This window comes from Hylobates moloch, unplaced genomic scaffold (assembly GCF_009828535.3).
Source record: "Hylobates moloch isolate HMO894 unplaced genomic scaffold, HMol_V3 SCAFFOLD_8, whole genome shotgun sequence".
In the NCBI taxonomy this organism is placed as follows: domain Eukaryota; kingdom Metazoa; phylum Chordata; class Mammalia; order Primates; family Hylobatidae; genus Hylobates; species Hylobates moloch.
The window spans coordinates 2,581,860-2,602,098 of record NW_026652283.1 but is presented as its reverse complement, the minus strand read 5'-3'; the positions used below and the strand labels follow the sequence as shown (position 1 = coordinate 2,602,098).

General features: G+C 49.8%; 1 protein-coding gene across 18 annotated transcripts in view; it reads right to left on the bottom strand.

Moving 5' to 3' along the window:
- The window catches only part of CACNA1C (calcium voltage-gated channel subunit alpha1 C), a 631,482-nt gene that overhangs the window by 90,116 nt on the left and 521,127 nt on the right, over nt 1-20,239 (bottom strand). For 8 of the 18 annotated variants that reach the window (XM_058442555.1, XM_058442554.1, XM_058442558.1 and 5 more), the window contains 8 exons: nt 19,308-19,428; nt 17,631-17,745; nt 16,752-16,872; nt 16,342-16,411; nt 8,914-9,046; nt 6,253-6,382; nt 4,974-5,033; nt 290-396 (listed from right to left, as the gene is read on the bottom strand). In XM_058442555.1, the coding sequence (XP_058298538.1) occupies nt 290-396; nt 4,974-5,033; nt 6,253-6,382; nt 8,914-9,046; nt 16,342-16,411; nt 16,752-16,872; nt 17,631-17,745; nt 19,308-19,428 (857 nt within the window). Of the gene's footprint in view, nt 1-289; nt 397-4,766; nt 4,827-4,973; nt 5,034-6,252; nt 6,383-8,913; nt 9,047-16,341; nt 16,412-16,751; nt 16,873-17,630; nt 17,746-19,307; nt 19,429-20,239 lie in introns of all 18 variants that reach the window. The other 10 variants (XM_058442553.1, XM_058442559.1, XM_058442560.1 and 7 more) reach the window with 2 other exon arrangements.

Sequence of the window (20,239 nt, the reverse complement as noted above, 5' to 3'; positions counted from 1 at the left end):
AGGAAGGTCCTGGAGACAACCATTTCTTAATAGCTGAGCCTGGCCCTGCCTGTCATGGCAAAACCCAGATACTTAAACATATTCTCGCCTGATCAACGTGCCCCGAGCATCAGACCACTGAGGACACGGATCCAAGGACTCAAAGCCGCCATGCACAACTTTGGAGGCCCCACCCCGCTCCCATCACACTGGGGTGGCCCTGCAGGCAGGCCCTCCAGGGTCCAGTTGTCCTCTCTGGCACCCCTTGCTAGCTGCATGGCCCACCATGGGCTGAGGGGCTCCCACTCACTGGATGCCAAAGGAGATGAGGGACACGCTGACCACCAGCAGGTCCAGGATGTTGAAGTAGTTACGGCAGAAAGAGCCCTTGTGCAGGAAAGCCCCATAAGCAGTCATCTGCAGGGAGGGACAGAGAAACACCAGTGTGAGCGGCCCTAGTCCTAGCCCCAGCCCAGAGACCCCTCACACCACCCCTTCCTCCCACAGCGTCCCTTGGGCAACTCCCAAGCACCATCCATGGGGAACAGGAAGGACGGAGACGGCGACATGGTGCCAAGAAAAGAGTTCTGCTACCATGCACACAACCACCCAAGACTCTCCCAGCCCAGGACTGCTAGGTGGCTCCTTGCACCTGCCAGGCCAAGCCAGGCTCTTTAATCCTACATTCAAAGCCCTTTCAAGTGGGCCCCACCATCCCACTCTAATTTCCCACTGTTCCACATCCCAAGTCCGTGGCTTCGGGCCTGCAGGGTCCTTTCCTGATGCTGTTGGGTTGGGAGCACACATCTCGACTGCCTCTCCAAATGCTTGAGTCCTTAGGCCAGCTGAGAGAACCAGACATCTGCAGGGAGTGGGTGGGTTGGGGGGCGGGGCATGCCCAGCAGGGTGACCAGCCATCCTGGTTTGCCCAGATTTGCTTTATCATCAGAAATCTTGCATCCCAGGAAACTCCTCAGTCTTAGGCAAACTAGGCCAGCTGGTCACCCTGGTGCCTGGTGAGAAGTTCCAGCAGTGACTCTGGCAATTAGCATACCTCCCCTTCCTGGCCTCGAAGGGTGCTTATTATCGATGCCAAATATTCTAAACTCACTTCTACTGTCTGGCTTCTAGACTGCATCTGGACTTCTTTAAGGGCGAAAGCTGTGTGATCAGAGGGGCTATGAGGCTCAGTGGCTAAGAGCACAGGCTCTGAGGTCAGGCGGCCTGGGCTGGAATCCCAGACCTGTGGCATTTTATTTGTGTTGCCTGGAGCAAGAAACTCAACTTCCCTTAGTGCCTCTGTTCCCTCATTGGAAAAATGAGGATAAGGTCTACCCTACAGGGTTGTAAGCATCAAGTGGGTACTTCTATGTACAATACTTAGGATGCCACCCTGCATACGGTGAGCCCCATAAAAGGGTGAGCTGTCACTACAGCCTGGATTTGAATTCCGGATGCTTCCTGGATGAGAAAAGTTCTGTGTTCTCATCATAAGGTGAGGAAACCATCTCCTGGCTTTGTGAAAGCCCTTTGGAAACTTTTTAAAAGAGAACACACAAGATGATGATGACTGTGACAGGACTTGGCCTTTACTACCACCCTCTGAGCCTGGTTAAAGCTGCGCACTGCAGGCGCTCAACAAATCGCCTTTACAGCCTCTCTCATTTTGCCGACTTGCATAAGGGCCACTGGTTATCCAGGATAACGGCTGTGACAGGCAGTGGACAGGAAGCATCGGCCAAAGGCAAAAACGTGGAGCTGACGGTGGAGAGGCGGAGCAAGGCTCCCTGGTCATCTGGGGTCCAGTTAATCTCTTTGGAATCAGAGCATGCCCAGGGCAGAGTGTCCGCAGAGCCATTCAAAAGCAAACACAGGGGGAAATGGGCAAAAATAGCTCTTGCAACCTAATTCTTTCCATTTATCTCTTGCAGCAGGAGGTCCCACAGGACTCGGGCACCTGTGTTGGGCAATGCTTTTTAGAAGTGGGTAGATTATATAAAAGATGCAAGGGAGTATAGTTCCAGAAGGCCCACCATCTGGAAGGCTTGCCTCCCTGCCCCTCGGTGAAGAGCTGGGACCCCCAGAGACTGGACTCAGGAGGCTCCCATAATTCATATTAATTGTGCCTGCAGAAAGCCCAGCACTTCCCCAGCCACCTTGCTTTTAGTGTTAGGAAGGCACTGGGTCTGATCCCTTCTTGCTCCTGGCTCGGATCTTCTGAGGCTGCTACCGAGCTCTAACAGAACCCTCTGCGTTCCTCAGACGGGTGGACTAATGAGGCTCACAGTGCCAACTCTGTCCTCTGGTTTTGGGCTCCTGTTTTGTTTGGGGACCCTCAAATGAGACCAGCACTTGAGCAAGTGCAAGTGTGTGCATACGGGGGCGGTGGGAACACGCACCCCGGCAGGGCCAGAGGAAGAGTGGCTGTACCAGAAGGGGCAAATGGACATGGGGAAAACGGAGCATTGACTTGAAAGTCATCTGTGGTGTTCAGGGCATCAGGAAAAGCCAGACTCAGGTACCCAGTGCTAATTGTTCCTCTTTGACCCTTTTTTCTGATTGCCAGCCACCTCGGTCCTGCTTTCCTAATTCTACACCATTACTTGGGAAGGGGCCCTTGCTGGGGTGTTTCTATCCTGAGGAAGGACAGGAATGGGGTGTGGCTCGCTAGCTCTGCCTGGAAGGGTAGGAAAACTCTCTGTTCAACCATGGGCCATCCCTGCCCCTCCAGGCAGCTCTTCTAGTTATGAAACCTGTCTTTTTGTGTGTGATTTCTACTCATTGGTCTTGATTCTGCCTTCTTCCTCTTCTATGTGACAGTCCGTTGCATTACTCAGGCCAACTGTCGTGAGCCTCCATGCCTTTCCTTTTTAAGGCCAAACATCTCCAGGCCCTTCCACTGTTCCTTGTGCTAAATGTCCCCCTTGGACAGCCACGGTCATCTGTGCCACGACATGACACTGGGCCTTAGGCCAGGAAGAGGGACCCAGTGGGAAGGAGGTACAGGTGAGTGTTCCAGCATTGGGGTTTCTATTCAGAAGCATGCTGAGCATAGAAGAGAGTAGAAGAGGGAGGGGATGGAAGGACCTTGCCATGACAATGCTTGCAAAGAGACCTTTCACTTCAGCTTGTATGGCAATCCCGAAGGAGAAATAGCACCATTGAAATCCACAAGGGCAGCTCTGTAGAAGGGCACTGAGAATTGGGCCTCAGAGCTTCTCTTGTCCTGGGAAAGAACTCTGGTGTCTGTGTGCCTCCCTGCATCTGCAGTCCAGGAATCAACGCAGCTCACCATGGAAAACAGGTTTTGCCGCGGTGCATCTTAATGCAGCCACGCAACTTTCGGTTCCCTCTCCCGACCGCCAGGAACAAAGGCCTGGTCAGATCTACTCTCCACGAGCAGAAAAGAAAAATCTGAGCCACATACTCGGTTAGCGGGAACCAGGAATGGAAGCTGGGGGCACCCGAGTGTCCTGCGGACAAGGACACAGGGGAAGGCACAGAAAAACCACCCCATTCAATTTGTATCTGGATGTGACTGAACTGTCATGTCCAACAGGCTGGGCCATGATGAGGGAGTGTCAGCAGGGACGGAGAGGCCTGCAGCTGGCAGTGGCATCGGTTAGGTGTGGACTTCAGCTGGCATTGGCCACAGCGAAGGGACGACAAGGGAGCCTGGACTCCTTGGGCAGGGGAGTCCCAGGCTAGTCCCCCAGGAAGAAGCTAAAGCTGAAGCATAGGCTTCAGAGCCTTAGTCCTTCTGTTTGGGGAAAGGGTAGAATCTACCCCCTTGCTCAGCGAGGAACACACGTTCCCTGAGGTCATGGAACTCACACCCTGACTCTCAGATGAACTTGCTTGCCATGCATTGGTTTAGAGACTCAGAAATATACCGGAAAAACGGAGGAATACTCTCTCTCTCATCCCAGTGTTGCCCTGAGGTGGGCTCTGCCTGTTCTGAGGGTAGCAATGTTGCAGCAGTTCCCTTAGCAGAGCTGAGCTGGGCCAGCAGCAGGCAAGGGCTGAGAGCTGGGGGCTGGGTGCTCAGGTTCCTTGCAGCACCTGCTCTCACCCCGATGTACTCAGCTCTCCAGCACAATTCTCCCTCCTCCGGGCTCAGGGCAAGGGGCACTGTGACAAAGCTTTGCAGCAGGTGACTGAGGGGTCAGCAGTCGTCTATAGTTGCCTGCTGAAAGCCCTCAGCTGGGAGACCAGCTCCACATCTCACAGTAGGCCTGTGATCACTGTGATATGGCCCCAACCCTAGCTTGGACCCAATGTCTGCTGCAAGTACTGAGGAAGGTGCTAAGGATGGGCATCCAAAGAGAGCAGCCGAAGTGATTCTTTCATGCCCCAGGAGGTTTCCCACTTTCAGAGTGTATGAAACAGGAGAAGGGAAGGAGAGTCCTTCCTGAGAGGCTCAGGTATCAATTAACGGGAGCTGGTGCGTGTGGGCGTGTATGTCTGGCGCTGCTGACGGCTGCAGCCCAAACCAATGAAATGGCAGCCTTAATGTTGGCACAGCCAACACATGTCCCTTCCAGGCCACGGACAGAACTGCTTAGGGGTGGCTGGAGGGAGGAGCTGCGGTGGGGTAGGCTGCTCCTGGTTTCTGAGTCTGGGCAAAGTGCATCACACAAAGTGAGGGGCACTCATTTTTCCAATTTCAGGCTTGGGAGTAAAAAAAAAGAGAGAGTGAAGGAAACAGAAGACAGAAAAGAGCCAGCCAGACACAGCAGAGATAGACAAAGAAAGCGACAGAGGATGCATTGCCCAGGTTGCATTACCTTAAGGATAATTTCTAATGTAAAGATACTAGTGAAGACATAGTCTGCATTGCCTAGGATCTGAAAAATAAGCATAATTGGATTAGTGGCTCTGAGAGTGAACCCCACACCAACAGGAAGGAGCACGTGTGTTAGCGACAGACAGCGGCAGAGACCTGGTGCTGGCACAAGGGAGACAGGAGGAGCAGAGGGGGATGGCGGCTTTACCTTCAGAGCAATTTCAATGGTGAAAATGGTGGTAAAAACAATATCAAAATAAAACAGAATCTGCAAAACAAAAAGGAACAGGGTGGGGATGGGATGGGGAAGGGAGAAAAGCAGGACGGGAAGAGAGGTCAGTGGATGTTCAACAGAAAAGGCCACACTTCAAAATGAGGTGCATGGCGCTTGAGCCTTTGCACAGGGACACAGGGACAGGAAATGGGGGGCAAGCGGCACACACACAGCGATCCTGAGGCGGGGCTAGCCTCAGGCAGCACAGCGGCTTCCCTTGAAGCCCCCAGATAAGTGAGGTGAGCTTCCAGGGCAGGCCTCAGCTGGTACTGGATCTGAGCAGCATCTGGTTGGATGCTTTTCCCATTAATCCAATTTACTTACAAACCCAAATTGGACCACTGAGATGCTTGTCAAAAGGACAGAGAATGGGGTTTGTCTTTTTGCAGGGAGATTCAAAATGCTTCGCTCACATTGGTGGGACTGAGCTTTCTGTGTTGGTGGAAATCTATTCCTGGGTTATGTCCTCTGGGGCAAGGGAGGTGCATCCTTCCGGTGAGGTCTGCACAGGCTGAGGACCGGCCCCAGGATTGCATGCTTACTATACTTCAGGTGATGGATCAGGGATGGAGCCAACACCTGCTAACCTCAGTAAGACAGCCCCGGACCAAGCAGGTCCCAGGAGCGCAGAGTGGTTTGGCATGGGTATGGCTTTAGATCAGCGGGCTGTCCTCATGCCCACTTGGTTGGGACTTGACAAAGTTTTGAGGTTTTGAGACACAGCAATTCTTAAACTGGCCTTTAAGACTGTTCACCAGAGCCTTGGGTGGGTCCTCACATTTGGTTCTACTCTACCAAAGGTACCAAGACTCTCTTTTAGGTAAGGTCAGCCATATCACCGGCACCTATTTGCCAATGCTCCCCTTCTGGTCAGAGTACGCCGGGAGCAAGGGAGGGCATGTAGTCAGTGGCCACATTTAACTAAGTTTGCAGGGAACTAGAGCTTCCTGGGGAACATCCACAGGCAATGAAAGTCCTGACCTTTGCCAATTACCAAACCAGCCTGAGCATTTGGGTACATGCTCTCTTATTTGCTTGTGGTCCTAGGGTGGTTTTCTATCAAAGCCCTACTCTCTTAATGAAATGTTAGTTGTGGATCTGATTATGACACCTAGAATTGGGCTCTTGATTGAACAACGATGTCAGCAACAGAAGCTGTGGGCCCGGCACAGCCCCAGGGGAAAGGAGTGCAGAAGACACAGGCGATGCATACATGGTTCCTGAAGGAGGTGTGCTGGACCGGGTCCTCAGCAGCCAGGGAAATGCTGCTGAGCAGAATGAAGAAGAGGATCAGGTTGGTGAAGATTGTGTCATTGACAATGCGGTGGCACTGGAGGCGAAACCTGTATGGGAGGGGGGACAGGAGGAGAGACAAGTCAAGGCAGACAAGGGGAAGCAGCAGTCGGCTCTTGGGAGCCCCTCTCCTCAGCTCTCCCCAGCAGCTGACAACAGGTGCTTGTTGGCTTGAAGTGACCTCTTCATTCTTAAGTCTTACTGCTGCTTGGTAATGACAACTCCTCACCCCCATGGTGCACATATCATCTTTGATATTTTAGAAGGTTACATCTGAGACCTTTGGGAATCTCTGAATTCCCAAACCCTGCCCTGACATTCATAACTGGCTTTTGTCTGGGGACTTATTTTCCCTATCATTGAAAAGAAATCACTTTATGAGATCTACTCTATGCTTATGCATAGGGAACAATAGGACTACCCGGAGCTGGGTACGCTGAGAGGCCGGCCAAGCCAGCTCCCTGTAGGTGATCTGCTCCTGTGTAATAGCTTTAAATGTGCAATTCACTTCCATGCCCCAGCACAATTATCCAACTGAGCTTCTAGGCATTCAGTGATAACACCAAAAATGCTAGGTTCCTAAATGCCAAAGTGTCTTGTACACCATCTCATTTTGACAACAATGTAGGAAGGAAGGGATGGGTGTCATCATCTTCGTTTCACAGGTAAGAACACTGAAACCCAAGTAGGAGAGGCTTGCCCAGAAACACAGCCTTAGTGTGGGGGAGTCAGGGCTTCAACCCAGGCCTTCAGACTTCTGCTCCTGGCATTACGGTTGACTAAATGCTCAGAGAAGCCCTCCTGCTGCAGAAGCACCAAACCCTTGAAGGGCCAAACTCTCTGAGACAATTCTGGTTTATAAGACTTAGGAGATGGCTGTAAGAATCATCTGCTTCAAACCAACAACCCCTCCCACCAACCTCCATTGAGCTGAGGCTATGTATGGAGAGAGAGCCAGCCAGGAAGGCAGAATTGCTTGAGGATGGAAGCCAATAACAGCAGTGCTGTCAAGAAATTGCAGGTTAAGCCAGTCTTGTGGTGGGGCAGGAAAGCCTGGGAATTTTAAGCCAAGCCAACACCTCCAAGGGACATCTGGAGGAAAGTCTCTCCAGACCTACTTTAGGTCTTCAGGACTCTCACAAATGAAGAGGAAGTGTTGGGGTCACAATCAAAGATCATCAGATGCACAAAAGGACAAGCCACTAAGATGGGAAATCTGAAGGAACCCTGGATAAGTGATTTAGATTCCAAAGACTGGGGGTATTGGAAATATTAGATATAGACTATAAAACAACTATATTTGAAATGTTTAATGAAATAAAGGACTAAATCACAAAGATGAGGAATCAATAGAAACTACTAGATTTAGAGAGATGGATCTGGAAAATCAAGCAACAAATGGAACTGACTGAAACAAAAACATACAATGGTCAAGATAAAAAATTGGTTTAAATAGTAATATAGATTAAGTTGAAACTAGAATTAAGAAACTGGAAGATACAGTTGAAGAAATCTCCCAGAATACAGAAAGACAAGGAGATGAAAGATATGTAAGACCCTCTAAGAAACAGGGAGGACAGAATGAAAATGTCTAACAGATGTCCAACTGGAGTGTCAGAAGGAAGAAATATAGAATTAAAAAGAAGCAATATTTAAACATTATGGCTGTACATTTTCAATAACTGAATAAAAATCTAAATCCATACGCTTAGGAAGCAGAATGTATTCTAAGTAAGATAAATGGAAGGAAATCCACACCTTGACACATGGTAGTAAATCTGTACAACCACAAAGGCAACAGAATATGTTAAAAGCAGCTACAAATAAAGGTTAGGTTACTCACAAAGAAATCATAGTTGGAATGACAGCTGACTTTACAGTGGAATAGCACCTTTCTTGTGCTGCAGGACAAAAACTATCTGTCTAAAATGGTGTACACAGCAAAACCATCTTTCAAGAGCAAGAAGTGAAAACAGTTACAGGTAAGTAGAGGCCAAGTGAATTCGCCATTATGGAACTAAAGCAGCCTCTGAAGAATGTACTTTAGGAAGGAAGAAAATGTTAGCTAAAGGATGGACTGAAATGAGTAAAAAAATGGTGAACAAATAAAATGGTAAGGTGTACATATATCCAAACACACACTATCTATATAATAGTAAGACTCACTAACTTGTTGGGTTAAAAATAAAAGTTGGACTAAAACTCTAATGACAATTCCACGTACGTAAGGAGCAGACGAGTGAGTTAAAATAGTCTAAGGTCAATCTGTTATACAGGAGGAGGTTCTTCATATGGTTTAACATCACATTTTGTTAAGTTAAATAGAATTAGTAAATTATCAAGAGTAATCACCCAAAGAATAGAAATAGAGTTTAAACATTTCAAAAAGTGGAGAGAAAAATAAACACAAGTCTTCTGATTCAAAATCCAGGACTCTTCCCTAAATGAGTGTCTGTTTATACAATTTGCAAGGAGCTGGGAGAGTCTCAGTCTCCATCCAGAGGTTCAGGTAAAATACAGGAAACTGCCAGGCTGGTACTAGAGAGAGCGGGACCCCACCTTCCCCACCACCGCTGCACACCTGTTGTTAGAGCTGAAGATGAAAAATGCGCTGGCTTCTGGCATGGGCACTGCCTTTTCCTTAAGGTGAAGCTCAGAGAGTGGTCGTGGGCGAGGGCCGACAGGCATCTCTGGCTCCTCCTCATCCTCTTCTCCTGTAAGAAGAACAGCACCATTCTAAATAACTCCAGCACTCCCACTTATTTTACCACTTTCAGAGACCTTCCTACTGGCAGACATGATTATGGCTCTGAAAATGTAGGGTACCAACCAAGACAGACATTCTGCTGTCTCCCTGTGGGTGCTGCTGCAGCTCATCTCTGTTGGAGAAGACGTATCTGGCAGTGCACAATAAGGGGGATTGTAAGTAGGGCGACCAACTTGTCCTGGTTTTAAAACTAAAATTCCCACATCCCAGGAAACCCCCTAGTTCTGGGCAAACTGGGGTGGTTGGTCATCCTAGTTGTAAGGTACAAGAAAAGGTGACCAGGTAGGACAGGGCACTGCCAGGTGTTACTCATCTATCTAGGCTGCAGGTTGGGGAAAGGGTATGGCCTAGTTGGCTTGTGGAATCCCTTGCAAGTAACCCCACCCTTGGAAGTTCCAGGAATTAAAAAACAACACTTTCCCAATTTCTGCAACTAAAAAAAAAAAAAAAAAAATCATGTGCTGTCGCGATAACAGGGCAATACTACTGACCACAACAGGCCCTTCATGCAAAGGTTTAGACACTGACACCAATTAAAGAAGCACCTTCGTTCTCCTGGCCAGTGGCCACATTTAATGTGGACCGAAGTCAGACAGCTTGTTCCTGCGCTTGCCAGCACAATGCTCATGGCAGGAAGCACTGCTCATCCTGTGCTGGTCAAATGTGTTGAAGATGCTCAGAAGGGGAAAGTAACAACATGGGAGTGAAGAGCAGGCTCTCCAGCCAATCGCCTGGATCAGAATCCTGGCTCTGTTTCTTTCCAGCTGTGGGCATTTTATTGAGTCTCTCTGTGCCTCAGTTTCTCCATCTAAGGTGGAATAATAATAACAGTACCTCTATACCTCGGAACGGTGCCTGGCACATAGCAGCCGCTCTGTAAGTAAGTGTTCGCTGCTTTTATTACAACCTCTACCCATGGGACAGACTCGAAGCCTGTAAATTAATGCTCAACATCTTTCTCAGTCAGGTCCTTACCACCTGTTATTCCCTAACAAACTGTCCACTCACATGAAACTATTTTCTGAACACTTCATTACAGCGGGCTGAACAGTTTCCCCCACAAACTCAACGCCTACCTAGAACTTCGCAATGTGACCTTATTTGGAAATACGGCCTTTGCAGATGTAATTGGTTATGATGAAGTTATTCCAGGCTAGGATGGGCCCTAAATCTAATAACTGTTATCCTCATAAAGACAGGCACAGAGACACAAAAACACACTTAGGGAAGAAAGCCATGTGAAGACAAAGGCAGAGACTGGAGGGATGCATCTACAAGCCAAGGACTGTCGGCAGCTACAAGAAGCTAGGAGAGGCAAGTGAGGATTGTTCCCAAGAGCCTCTCAGAAGGTGCTTGGCCCTGAGGACCCCTTGATTTTGGACTTCCAGCCTCTAGAACTGTAAAAGGATGCATTTCTGCTGTTTAAGCTGCCCAGTGTGTGGTCACTGGTTATGGCAGCCCTAGAGAGCTAACAAGCTCACTGTGTGCTCCGTCCTTCCCCGTGCTCTGTCTCTCTCTGTTTGAGCTGCTCTTCATCTCCCTCTCTGCAGAGCACACAAGTACCCCCAATCCAGACAGCATCCTCCATCCAGCTTTCCTGAGTACTCACACTCCAGGGAATGACCTTTCTGTGAATCCCAGCAGAGCCTCTGCCTCCAGTACCTTGATGACTGATTTTAAATGTCTGTCCCTTCTCTCTATGTGCTGAAAACCCTGGAAAGAAAAGCTATGCCTGGCACTAGAAGCCCTTATTTCTTGATGATGATTGAACTTCCACACCCTTCAGAAGGAAGGGGACTCTGTATAAGACGAAGGTGAAGGGGATACTAGTCTGGCTGGAGAAAGATAGTTATGGGACGCTTGTCTCATGGACACAGCCATGCCTCTGCATGTCCTCCCCTTCTGGTTCAAACAAAGCCAGATACTGCAAAGAAAAAAGAATGCCTGACACAGAAAGCAATTCTTTATCAAGCAAAAAGCATTCAAGCACTTAGGGACCTAAGGCTTTTTTGGAGGGCCAGTACCATATAGGCATCAATCAGATTCTTTCCCTAGGGTAATCAGAGCTGACCAGCAAGACAATTAATATTTTTTCAGCAGAAGAGAGGCCCAAGATGAAAAACTGTCTGCAGGCCAAGAGTCGGAGCTCTTGTGACACCCAACCCTTGGTATGTGAAAGAAAAGTCTTCTACTTAAAGTCAAATAAGTGAAACCAGAATTGGCCTAAATCATGGTATTTCAAGTGAAATTTAATTGAGAAGGATCTTAAATTCCTGCCTAGGTATTTGTATTCTTTTCAGTTTTGCTCAAAATGACCCAACACTTTCTTCTTCATGATAATTTGATAACAGGTAATTTTATGCTTATTTTAATCATTTGTGTTTACAGAAACCCATATTTACTCTAGCTTTGTGCCATTGGAAGTTCCTAATGGAAAACAGTGCAGACTCTTCCATCTGCACCAGCTCCCTCCCTGTTTATGAAGCTCCATGCTGAGTTCCATTCCTGGGGAGAAGCAAGTTAGCTGGTCCATTCAGACACGCAGCAGCTTAACCTCAGGCACAGTGCTTAAGAGGAAACGATTTCTGAAGGACAAACTCAGATTTGTAAAGGAACACAACTTTGACAGTATGTGAAGCTTAGCAGGTATTATGGATAAGGAGGGAGGCTGACAGATCAGGAAAAGTCAGGCGAGGCTCATTTTGGGGTTGGCAACTGAACCACCTAGCCTCCTACTCCCAAATGCCAGTAGAATACATTAGGGATCTTTCTTTTCTCATTTTTCTTCTTGGAGGTTTGGAAAAAGCATCGGAAGTGAGGCATGCTGCACGCTGGAGCTGCTGCTGCATTTTGGAAGGCAGCTCAGAGGATTCCAAACTAAAACCAGGGTAGCACTCAAAGCCCCACCCTTGGTCCTTGGCAACCCTTGCCCCTCTCCATTTGATGCTCATCCTCACTTCTGTGATTTCGCTCTTGGCCACATAAAGTAAAGACATTTGCAAGATCTCATGCCTACAGAGTATGGAGCGCAAGGCTGAGAAGACAAAGCCATGGTTCTTGTCCTCAAGGAGCTTAGTTTCCAGCAGGGCACAAGAGTCTGCTACCAGCTGAAGGGAGTGCCTGGTTGGTAAGGGCCAGACACCCAGAGTAGTGCCTTGGGGCACAAGGAGCACAGGTGGTGGATATAGTTTCTGCATTGGGGATTTTCTCTTCGCTGGCTCAATTAGAAAACCTCAGAGTCACCCTACGTTCCTCTTTCTCTCTCTCCAACATCTAAGCCATGAGTGAATCCAGCTGGTCCTACCTGCAAAATGTACCCCAAGCCTGACCACTTCTCTGCACCTCCAGCACCATCCCCCCTGCCCAAGCTGCCATCCTCTCTGCCTGGATACTGCACAAGTATCCTCCCTGTCCCCATTCTGCTCTCAACCACCACTGCTCTTTATCCACACAGCGCTCAGAGGCAATCTCTGAAAGGGTGAGTTGGACATCAGGTCAGGGCCTCCTCCACTCAGTCGTTCTGGTGGCCCTCCAGGGCGCTGGATCAGACCCAGCCTCCCACGTGGTCCTGCACCTCTGCCCTGCCCTCCTGCCCTGCCCCAGCCTCCCACCTCAGGGCACGATCCCTTGGTTCTCTCTGCTGCAGGCACACTGGCCCTCTTTGGAGTCCCCATAGCCAAGTGCATCCCCGTAAGAGATTCTGCACTCAGGCTCTCCACCTACAGAGCTCTTCGCTCGATTCCATGTCTAGTTCTTTTGAATCCTTTAGGCTCCAGTCAAATGCTGTGTCCTCAGAGAAGCCTTTGCTGATCACACAGTCAAAGCAGCCTGACCCCTGAGGATCCCCTAACACAATCCTTGATTTTACCATCTTCACATCATGTGATGTCACCTTTTTGGTTGGTTTGCCTGCTGCCTGTCTCCCCACTGATACGTCAGCTCCAGGAGGGTGGGGGTCTTCCCTGTTTACCCACCACAGGGACCCCCATGTCCCTTGTACCTAGCACAGTGCCTGGCACACAGTAAATGCTTCATGAGTAGTTCATGAATATCTACACGGTTCCTCCCAACTCTCAGCATCTCTGATGATTGTATGATCCTGAAAAAACTCCTTCAGCCTCTCCAACTCCCCGATTCAAAGCTCAGTCAAGACACCTTTCTGCATGAAGCCCCCAGACTCCACCACCTCATGGCTCTCCTTGTCCTCGAACCCTTTGCAGCAGTGAAAGCCTCCCCCAGCACGGGCGGTGCTGACTACTCAGTGTCCGGTGGCACTCCTTTTTTTAAATGTGTACCTCTTAAAGTCCTCAGTGGCTCTCGTGAACATCTACATGCTCACTCAAATAAATTAATAAATTAAACAAAAGTAGAATGAGCTTCCACTCACCTGGGCACAATACTTTTCTTTTCAGTGAGTTGGGGTTTTTCTCTATAATTAGGGTATACTGATCTGGGAGGCTGAAAGCAGCTGGCAAGCTTTTCAGATGAAACAGACAGGGAAGGATTCTAGGGCCATGGCTGGCCTCGACGGCCCCTTGTTGAATTAGAAACAGGCCCCTCCTCTGAGTATTCGTGGTCATGCGAGGGCAATTGAAGCTGCAGCCAGCAGAGTGCACTCTGGAGTCCAGCTCCCATTTGGCCACTCTGATACATCGCTTTGGGTGCAATCTGGACAGCCCAGGAGGGAGGGAGAGGGCAGGGGGCGAGCCTAGGAGATAGAGCAAGAGAGGGACGGGGAGGGAGCAGGAGAGCATGGCAGTGTTCTCTGGCACCGGCCCTTTCTCCCTAGTGGTCTGGCTGAAGGCAGAGCAGGAGGGACGCTCACCAGTGCTGCCTGCTAAGGGGCACCTGCATGAACCAGGCATGGCAGGGGCCACTGGCCTGGAAGGGGTAGCAGTTGGGAGCACAGTGGTAGATCAGGCTCTTCACTATTCACGGTTCAGGAGAAAGAGAAGCAGGAAGGAACCAGAGATTGACCAGAACAGAGACAACAGGCCACGTGATCTTCGGAGGAGTCTCTGGGAACTTCTGCTGCACCTGGCACTAAAGGATCCAGGAGCTGACTGTGGAGGCAGGAAAGGGAGGAAATGGGAAGGCAGGAAGAGCTGGGAAGCACAGGCTGACTTAGCCTTTGGGGGCAGGTCCATGTGTGGGGCCACCAGCTTTAAGAGCATGCTGCCCTTTGGACCTCCTGGATGAGGACCTGGAGACCGGGGATAGTGCACAAATGGGCATGCTTGGGGCTGGCTTCAAAGGCCGGAGTGGTGGCTGGTGTATGTGGCGCGGCAGTCAGGGCAGCCTCAGGGTATGGACCAGAGGTCTCAACACAAAAGTAAAGAGACACATGTAACCAACAGAAATGACAGGGAGCGGGCCGTACGCTCAAGAATCCTGAGGCCTCAGCAGACAGTGGGAAGAGCTTTACAGCTGGAAAGCGTAGGCATCCCCCCGTCCTCAGAGCCACTGGGTAGCTACGCGAGAGGCATTTCTAGGACGGCCGACTTGGTGACAAAATCCTCATTAGCCCTTTTTTTTTTTTTTTTTAACATTCTTCCCTTTGATTTCATTAGAGCAACAAAGAAGACAAAAGCCAAGAGCACAGATTTAGAATAACAGAATTTGAGATTTTTGTTGAAGATGCAAGAGGTATATCTGCCGTACAGGCCTGGCTGCAGCTGGGTGCCTGTGTGAAAAGACCCTCATGCCAGATCTGCCCTGTTGTGTGTGCAGGGAGGCCCGTCCTGGAGGCTGGCCCCATGGGAGCGCTCTTCTGAGGGCCCTAAGGAATTTCTTTTATTACTGTCTTTCATTTTAAACCTTAAAGATTTACGCAGGAGTACAGTCTCACATACTAAACCTCATATATATAGCCAGCTTCAACAACTTTGGACATTTTGCTGATCTTGTTCCATTTATCTTCTCTGTCCCCATTTTTTTGTTGTTGGAATATTTTAAAAGCAAAGCAACTTGTAAACATTTTAGACTCTGGCCATAAACACTGCAACAGTTTAAAAACAGAACTACAAAATATTACACTAACAAGATTAACAAAACTACTTAAAAGTCATTTAGTTCCCAGTCCATATTCAATGTCCCCCAATTACCTCTAAAATGTCATTTTAAAGTGTATTTGTTGCTTCAGGATCAAGACAAGATCCTCGCATTGCATTTGTTCAATAATTCTAGTATGTTGTTGAAATTCCCTAACAGTTTCACCCTAGAAGGGTTTTTAAGAACTTTGAAGGCTTAATGCCCTGCATATGAAAACACCCTTTCTGTTCTTTCTATCCAAGCTCCAGGAAACCACATCCTATTCCCTTGCAGGGGGAGGGGAGTGAGGATGGTGTGACCACAGGGAGTCTGGTTCCCAAGGATGCCTGCGAGTATTCTAAGCAGAGAACCAGGGGAAAGCAAAAAGGGAAACCGAGCTTTGCTCATAAATGTAGGAGGTTCTCAGCCACCTAACTTGGTGGACAACCCAAATATAGCCTAACCTACAGGAACAAGGAAACGTCAGTAAAATCAACAGTCCCTTGATAGCATGTTATTGACTTCAAGCTTGAAACTGGCGATAATATCTGCAATTCTAGGTCAGAGGAAGGCAAGCCCAGGCCTTGTACAGGGTGTGGGATTTCAGGGGGCTGGGAAGTGAGGCCTGGAGGGAGGACCTCTGACCTCTGACATTAGAGCCCTTGAGAAGCAGACTGCCTGCCAATGTAGGTGTCAGACAGAAGCACAAGAAGATGCAGTCGGCAAGTGCGCCTTTTATAACGAGACCTGAAATCATTTTCTAAAGCAACAAGTGGGACATCTGTGGTGGCAGCTGTCCCCGCACTCCGCACTGCCTCCTGAGTAGGGGCAAGGCAGATTTGGGATTTACTATTAATATTAAGTGAGCATAATGTTGCAACATATGCCACACTAATACATTATATAAATTAATAATGATTTTACAACATGTAATGTAACAAAAATTTAAATGTACACAGAATCCAGCTTGGAAAGGACACAAAAGCACGGCTCAAATGTGATCTCATTATGAGCAAACCAGAAACAAAGCTGTCTCCCAGATGCTGACTGATGATGCTTAAATGTAGAGATAGAAGACACTCAGCAGTGCAAGGTACTTATAGAGGGACACTGGAACCATGGTCCCTAATATATGGCCACTCCCACGTGGCTTTAGAATTTAGATCGCTGCCCCCAACCTCCCAATCCCAGGTTAGGCAGTTGGACTGGTACCTGTAGTTTCTGGGTTGGGGTAGGGGCTCTTATCCTCATTTTCATTGGGCTGGAGGTCATCCATGTTGATCTAGACAGTCACGGGGGAGAAGGAGGAAGAATACAGTTAGATATGTCCCCAAGTTAAGAGGCTTGCAGTAGCCTTGAAGTTGCATTTTAGTCAGTGACTTAGCTCAAAAATAGGTACTTGTCACTTTGCATATCTCCTTCAAGACATCAGCAGATGGCTGGGATCCAGCCAATCTGCCTTCTCTTCCCCCTCCTAGCTCTCCTGTTAGTCCCCACTGGCTTTCTTTCCACTGGGTGTCTTTCTTTCTCTCCTCTTCTCCACAGGGTTCTGGCCTGGGAAGGCTGTGGCCCTCCCTCCCCAGCACCGGCCTCACAGCTCCAGGAAGGAGACAGCTCCTCACCTTGGTGGTGGGTGGAGACTCTCCGTCAGCCGTGATGGATTTCAGCTCAATCTTCTCCTCCTTGGATTCCTCCACTGCCGGCTTCTCCATCAACTCTTGTTTCTTCTCTGGGCTGGCAGTCCTGGCCAGTCAGCAGCAGAAAAAAATAAATGGCTGTTTACTGGAGTGATAGGGAACAGGGTAGGAGGGAACCGCCCTGTGGCCTGTTGGGGCCAGAGGGGGCAGATCCCCTGGGTCTGAGTCCATCTTCCTTTCTCCAGGACACTTCTCGTGTGCAGCTCAGTCACAAGTGCTACGGGGCTGAGCCACACCTGCTCTGCCTGACACACAGTTGGCCTCTTGCAGCTCCAGAGATGCCTGGGTCGCCAAAGCAGAAAAGGATGGTGGATCTCATCTAGGATGGGCTCCTGGAGGAGCTCTGCTCAGTGCCCGGCAGCTGTGTGGCCTGGAACTGTCCCGTCTGGACAATGATAGGATACAACATAGGGCCCCGTCTTGCCTTCCTAATACTGCAGATGAATTATAAAGTAGTGAGGAGGACTCCCTCTGTAAGCTGGAGCTGCGTTTCCCAACTGAGTGGTTGCCTTTCTCTCTCCCCACCCTACACTCCTGCCACCTATCACAGCTTCTCAAAAGATAATCCCAGCAGGTGGAGAATATGACACCATTGCAGAGATTATAATAATTCATGATGGTCCCTACCAGAGCGATGCTTAGGAATTAGGAGAGAGGCCCGACTTAGGAAGCCCCAAACCCAGAGTCCTCCGCGGAGGGACAGCCAACAGGGGCTGGCAGTCAAGCCTCTCTCTGCCACCAGTGGGATGACATTCTGGAATGGGAGCCCTGGAGCCCCGGGCCTGGGCAAGCTTAGAGGGTTACCTGGCCAGCTTCTTTCTCTCCTTCTCCTCTTCCTCCTCCTTTTGGGCAGATGTGAGGCTCTCAGCATCAGCCAGGTTGTCCACAGCAATGGCCAAGAACACATTCAGTAGGATATCTGTTTGTGTCCATTCTTAAAGAAAATGACCCTTGGCTTGGGGTTTTGGTGGGCACAGGGGGCACGGGGGATGCAGGATGTGCAGGGTAGAGCACCTCAGCAGAGAGAGCTTGAGGGTGAATCACTTTGAGGGAGTCAGACCCCAACAGTGTTCCTCCCCTCCCCTTCCTCCCCATCACCCTCCTAGCTACCTGGAGCTACCTAGAGGGACGAGAACAGGCTAGCCTGCACACTGGAGCGGGCGGGAGTGAGGCAGCAAGCCCTGCCTTGCTCTTTAATTGCGGGGTTTCATGATTGCTTTCCCTGCTGAGATGACTGGCTGTAATCGACATTATAAACAGCATTGTCTCTAGCAGGATGCAGAACCCTCTTAAGAGCGGCTTTATTATAACTGGGCGCTGACGGGGTGGCTTGGTATCTCTGCCAACTCTTAATGTGAGCCTGCACACACGAAGACCCTTGGAGGGTCCAGCTGGAGCCAGCCAAGGCTTGGGAGTTCCCAGTGGAGACAGTTCTTTGCCCTTTCTCCCCACCCACTCCACCAACAGAAACGCTGTGGGTCAGAGAACTGCAGAATCGAAGACAGCATAGCTGGAAGGGGGCTTTTAAGTCTGTGAAGTCTGACCCCCAGCCCCAGGCACCCAGACATTCATATCATTTCACACAGAGGGAAGCCGCAACCCAGGCTGGGGAAGAGGGGCTTGTCCAGGGAGGCTTCTGAATGTGGCAGGGGCCTTGCATGTAACATCCCATTAAAACTCCCAACGACCCTTTACGTAGTAGGTTCTATGATTCCATTGCCACATTTTACAGACATTGAGGTAGAGGACCTTCAATCTGCAAGAGGTCATCCAGCTGGGAAAAGAGGAAACCTCGTCTGCAGGCTTCCGTGACTGTGTTTTCTGCACTGCCTCAGCTGGGACCTGGCCCACAGCTGTTCCTATGTTACCCCTGGCTCTGGACGTGACTCTCTCGGGGCTATGAGCTGCGGAGGAGACGCAGCACCGGTGGCTTGTGACCCTGGAAACTTGCCCGAGCCAGGATCAGGAAGGAGCTTTTGGGGCTGTTTGAAGTCTGTGCAGCTCTGCCTGTGACTAAAGTCCTGGAGAGCAGCATCAGAGAGAGGGGTGCTGACCAAAAAGCAGGAGGAGAGCTGAAGGTCACTGGAAGGACAACGGCTCATCCTCCCTCACGGAGCGTCCCGCCTCTGAGCAGACGCGTTGGCCCCAGGGCAGGCGGCCCGCTCCAGCGCGTCCCTGTCTCAGGCTGTGTGAGCGGCTGCACACGCCGCAACGCCAGGGGGCGTCGCTCGCCTAGATTACGACGAGAGCGCGCCTGGAGCGCGGAGCCGCTGCGGCCCCGAAGGGGTTCAGGAGGGTGAACCTCAGCAATGCCAAAGCTGCAGGTTTCCACCCAGACCCACCTCCACCGCCACGGGGTTCTAGGCTGGGTGGTGTGAGCCCGAGCGGGACCGCCCGGACCTGCGGGGCGTGCCCGTTTGGCATTGTGCTGCAGGCTGGGGGCTGGGGGCCGCAGGGGTGGGGGGCAGCAGCAAAGGATACAGTTTCCACAGATGAAGAGGATGATGAAGTAAATACAGACTAACATCCCTGGAAAAGAGGGGCCGCCATAAGCCATGATCCCATCATACATCACCGAATTCCAGTCCTCCCCGGTCAGGATCTGAATGACACATTCCCACCAATAAGGGACACAGCGTTAGACCAACAGCAAACCCAAAACCACCCTGCCCTGCCCCACTACGTCAACAAAACTGTCCAAAATTTCCCTTTCACTTCCTTCCCTCCTCCTGGCCCCCAATTCTCCTCCCCAGGGGCTCTGAGCTATTGAACTGTCCGCAGACAAAATGCCTGGCCATTGGCATATTATTTGAAGGGTGACTAAAAGGGCTTTTTGGCCCAAAGATCTCTGACTTTCCCCACACATGCTTGAGCTGACCATCAGCCACTCCTGGGGGTGAGGCATCAGGGCCCTTTTGCAGTTGTGTGTTTGCTGAGACAGCCACAGGCTACACCAGCTTTCCCCAAACATTCGTCATTGGGGCATCATCTTCAAGATTTTGATCACATCTGCATGTGATTCATTTTTACCTCTCAATCAATCTGCTTTTAAACTTAAATAGATGCCACTTTGAGTTTGCCCTAAGCCAAAATATCTAGGAAATCACAGATTTGATGGGCTAGTAATATTTTTTTGGAGGGACAAGCATGGTGGGTAGGAAAGCCAGGGTTTCGTCACTCTTCCCTCCCCCAGTAAGAGCAGTCTCCTTTTCTTTATGTTTTGGGCTTTCATGGAGAATTTGAGTAAAGGATTCCATGGATAAGAATGATTTTATTTTATTTTATTTTATTTTTGAGACAGAGTCTTGCTCCGTCACCTAGGCTAGAGTGTGCAGTGGTGCGATCTTGGCTCACTGCAACCTCCGCCTCCTGAGTTCAAGATATTCTCCTGAGAAGGCATTTTTGAACCACTT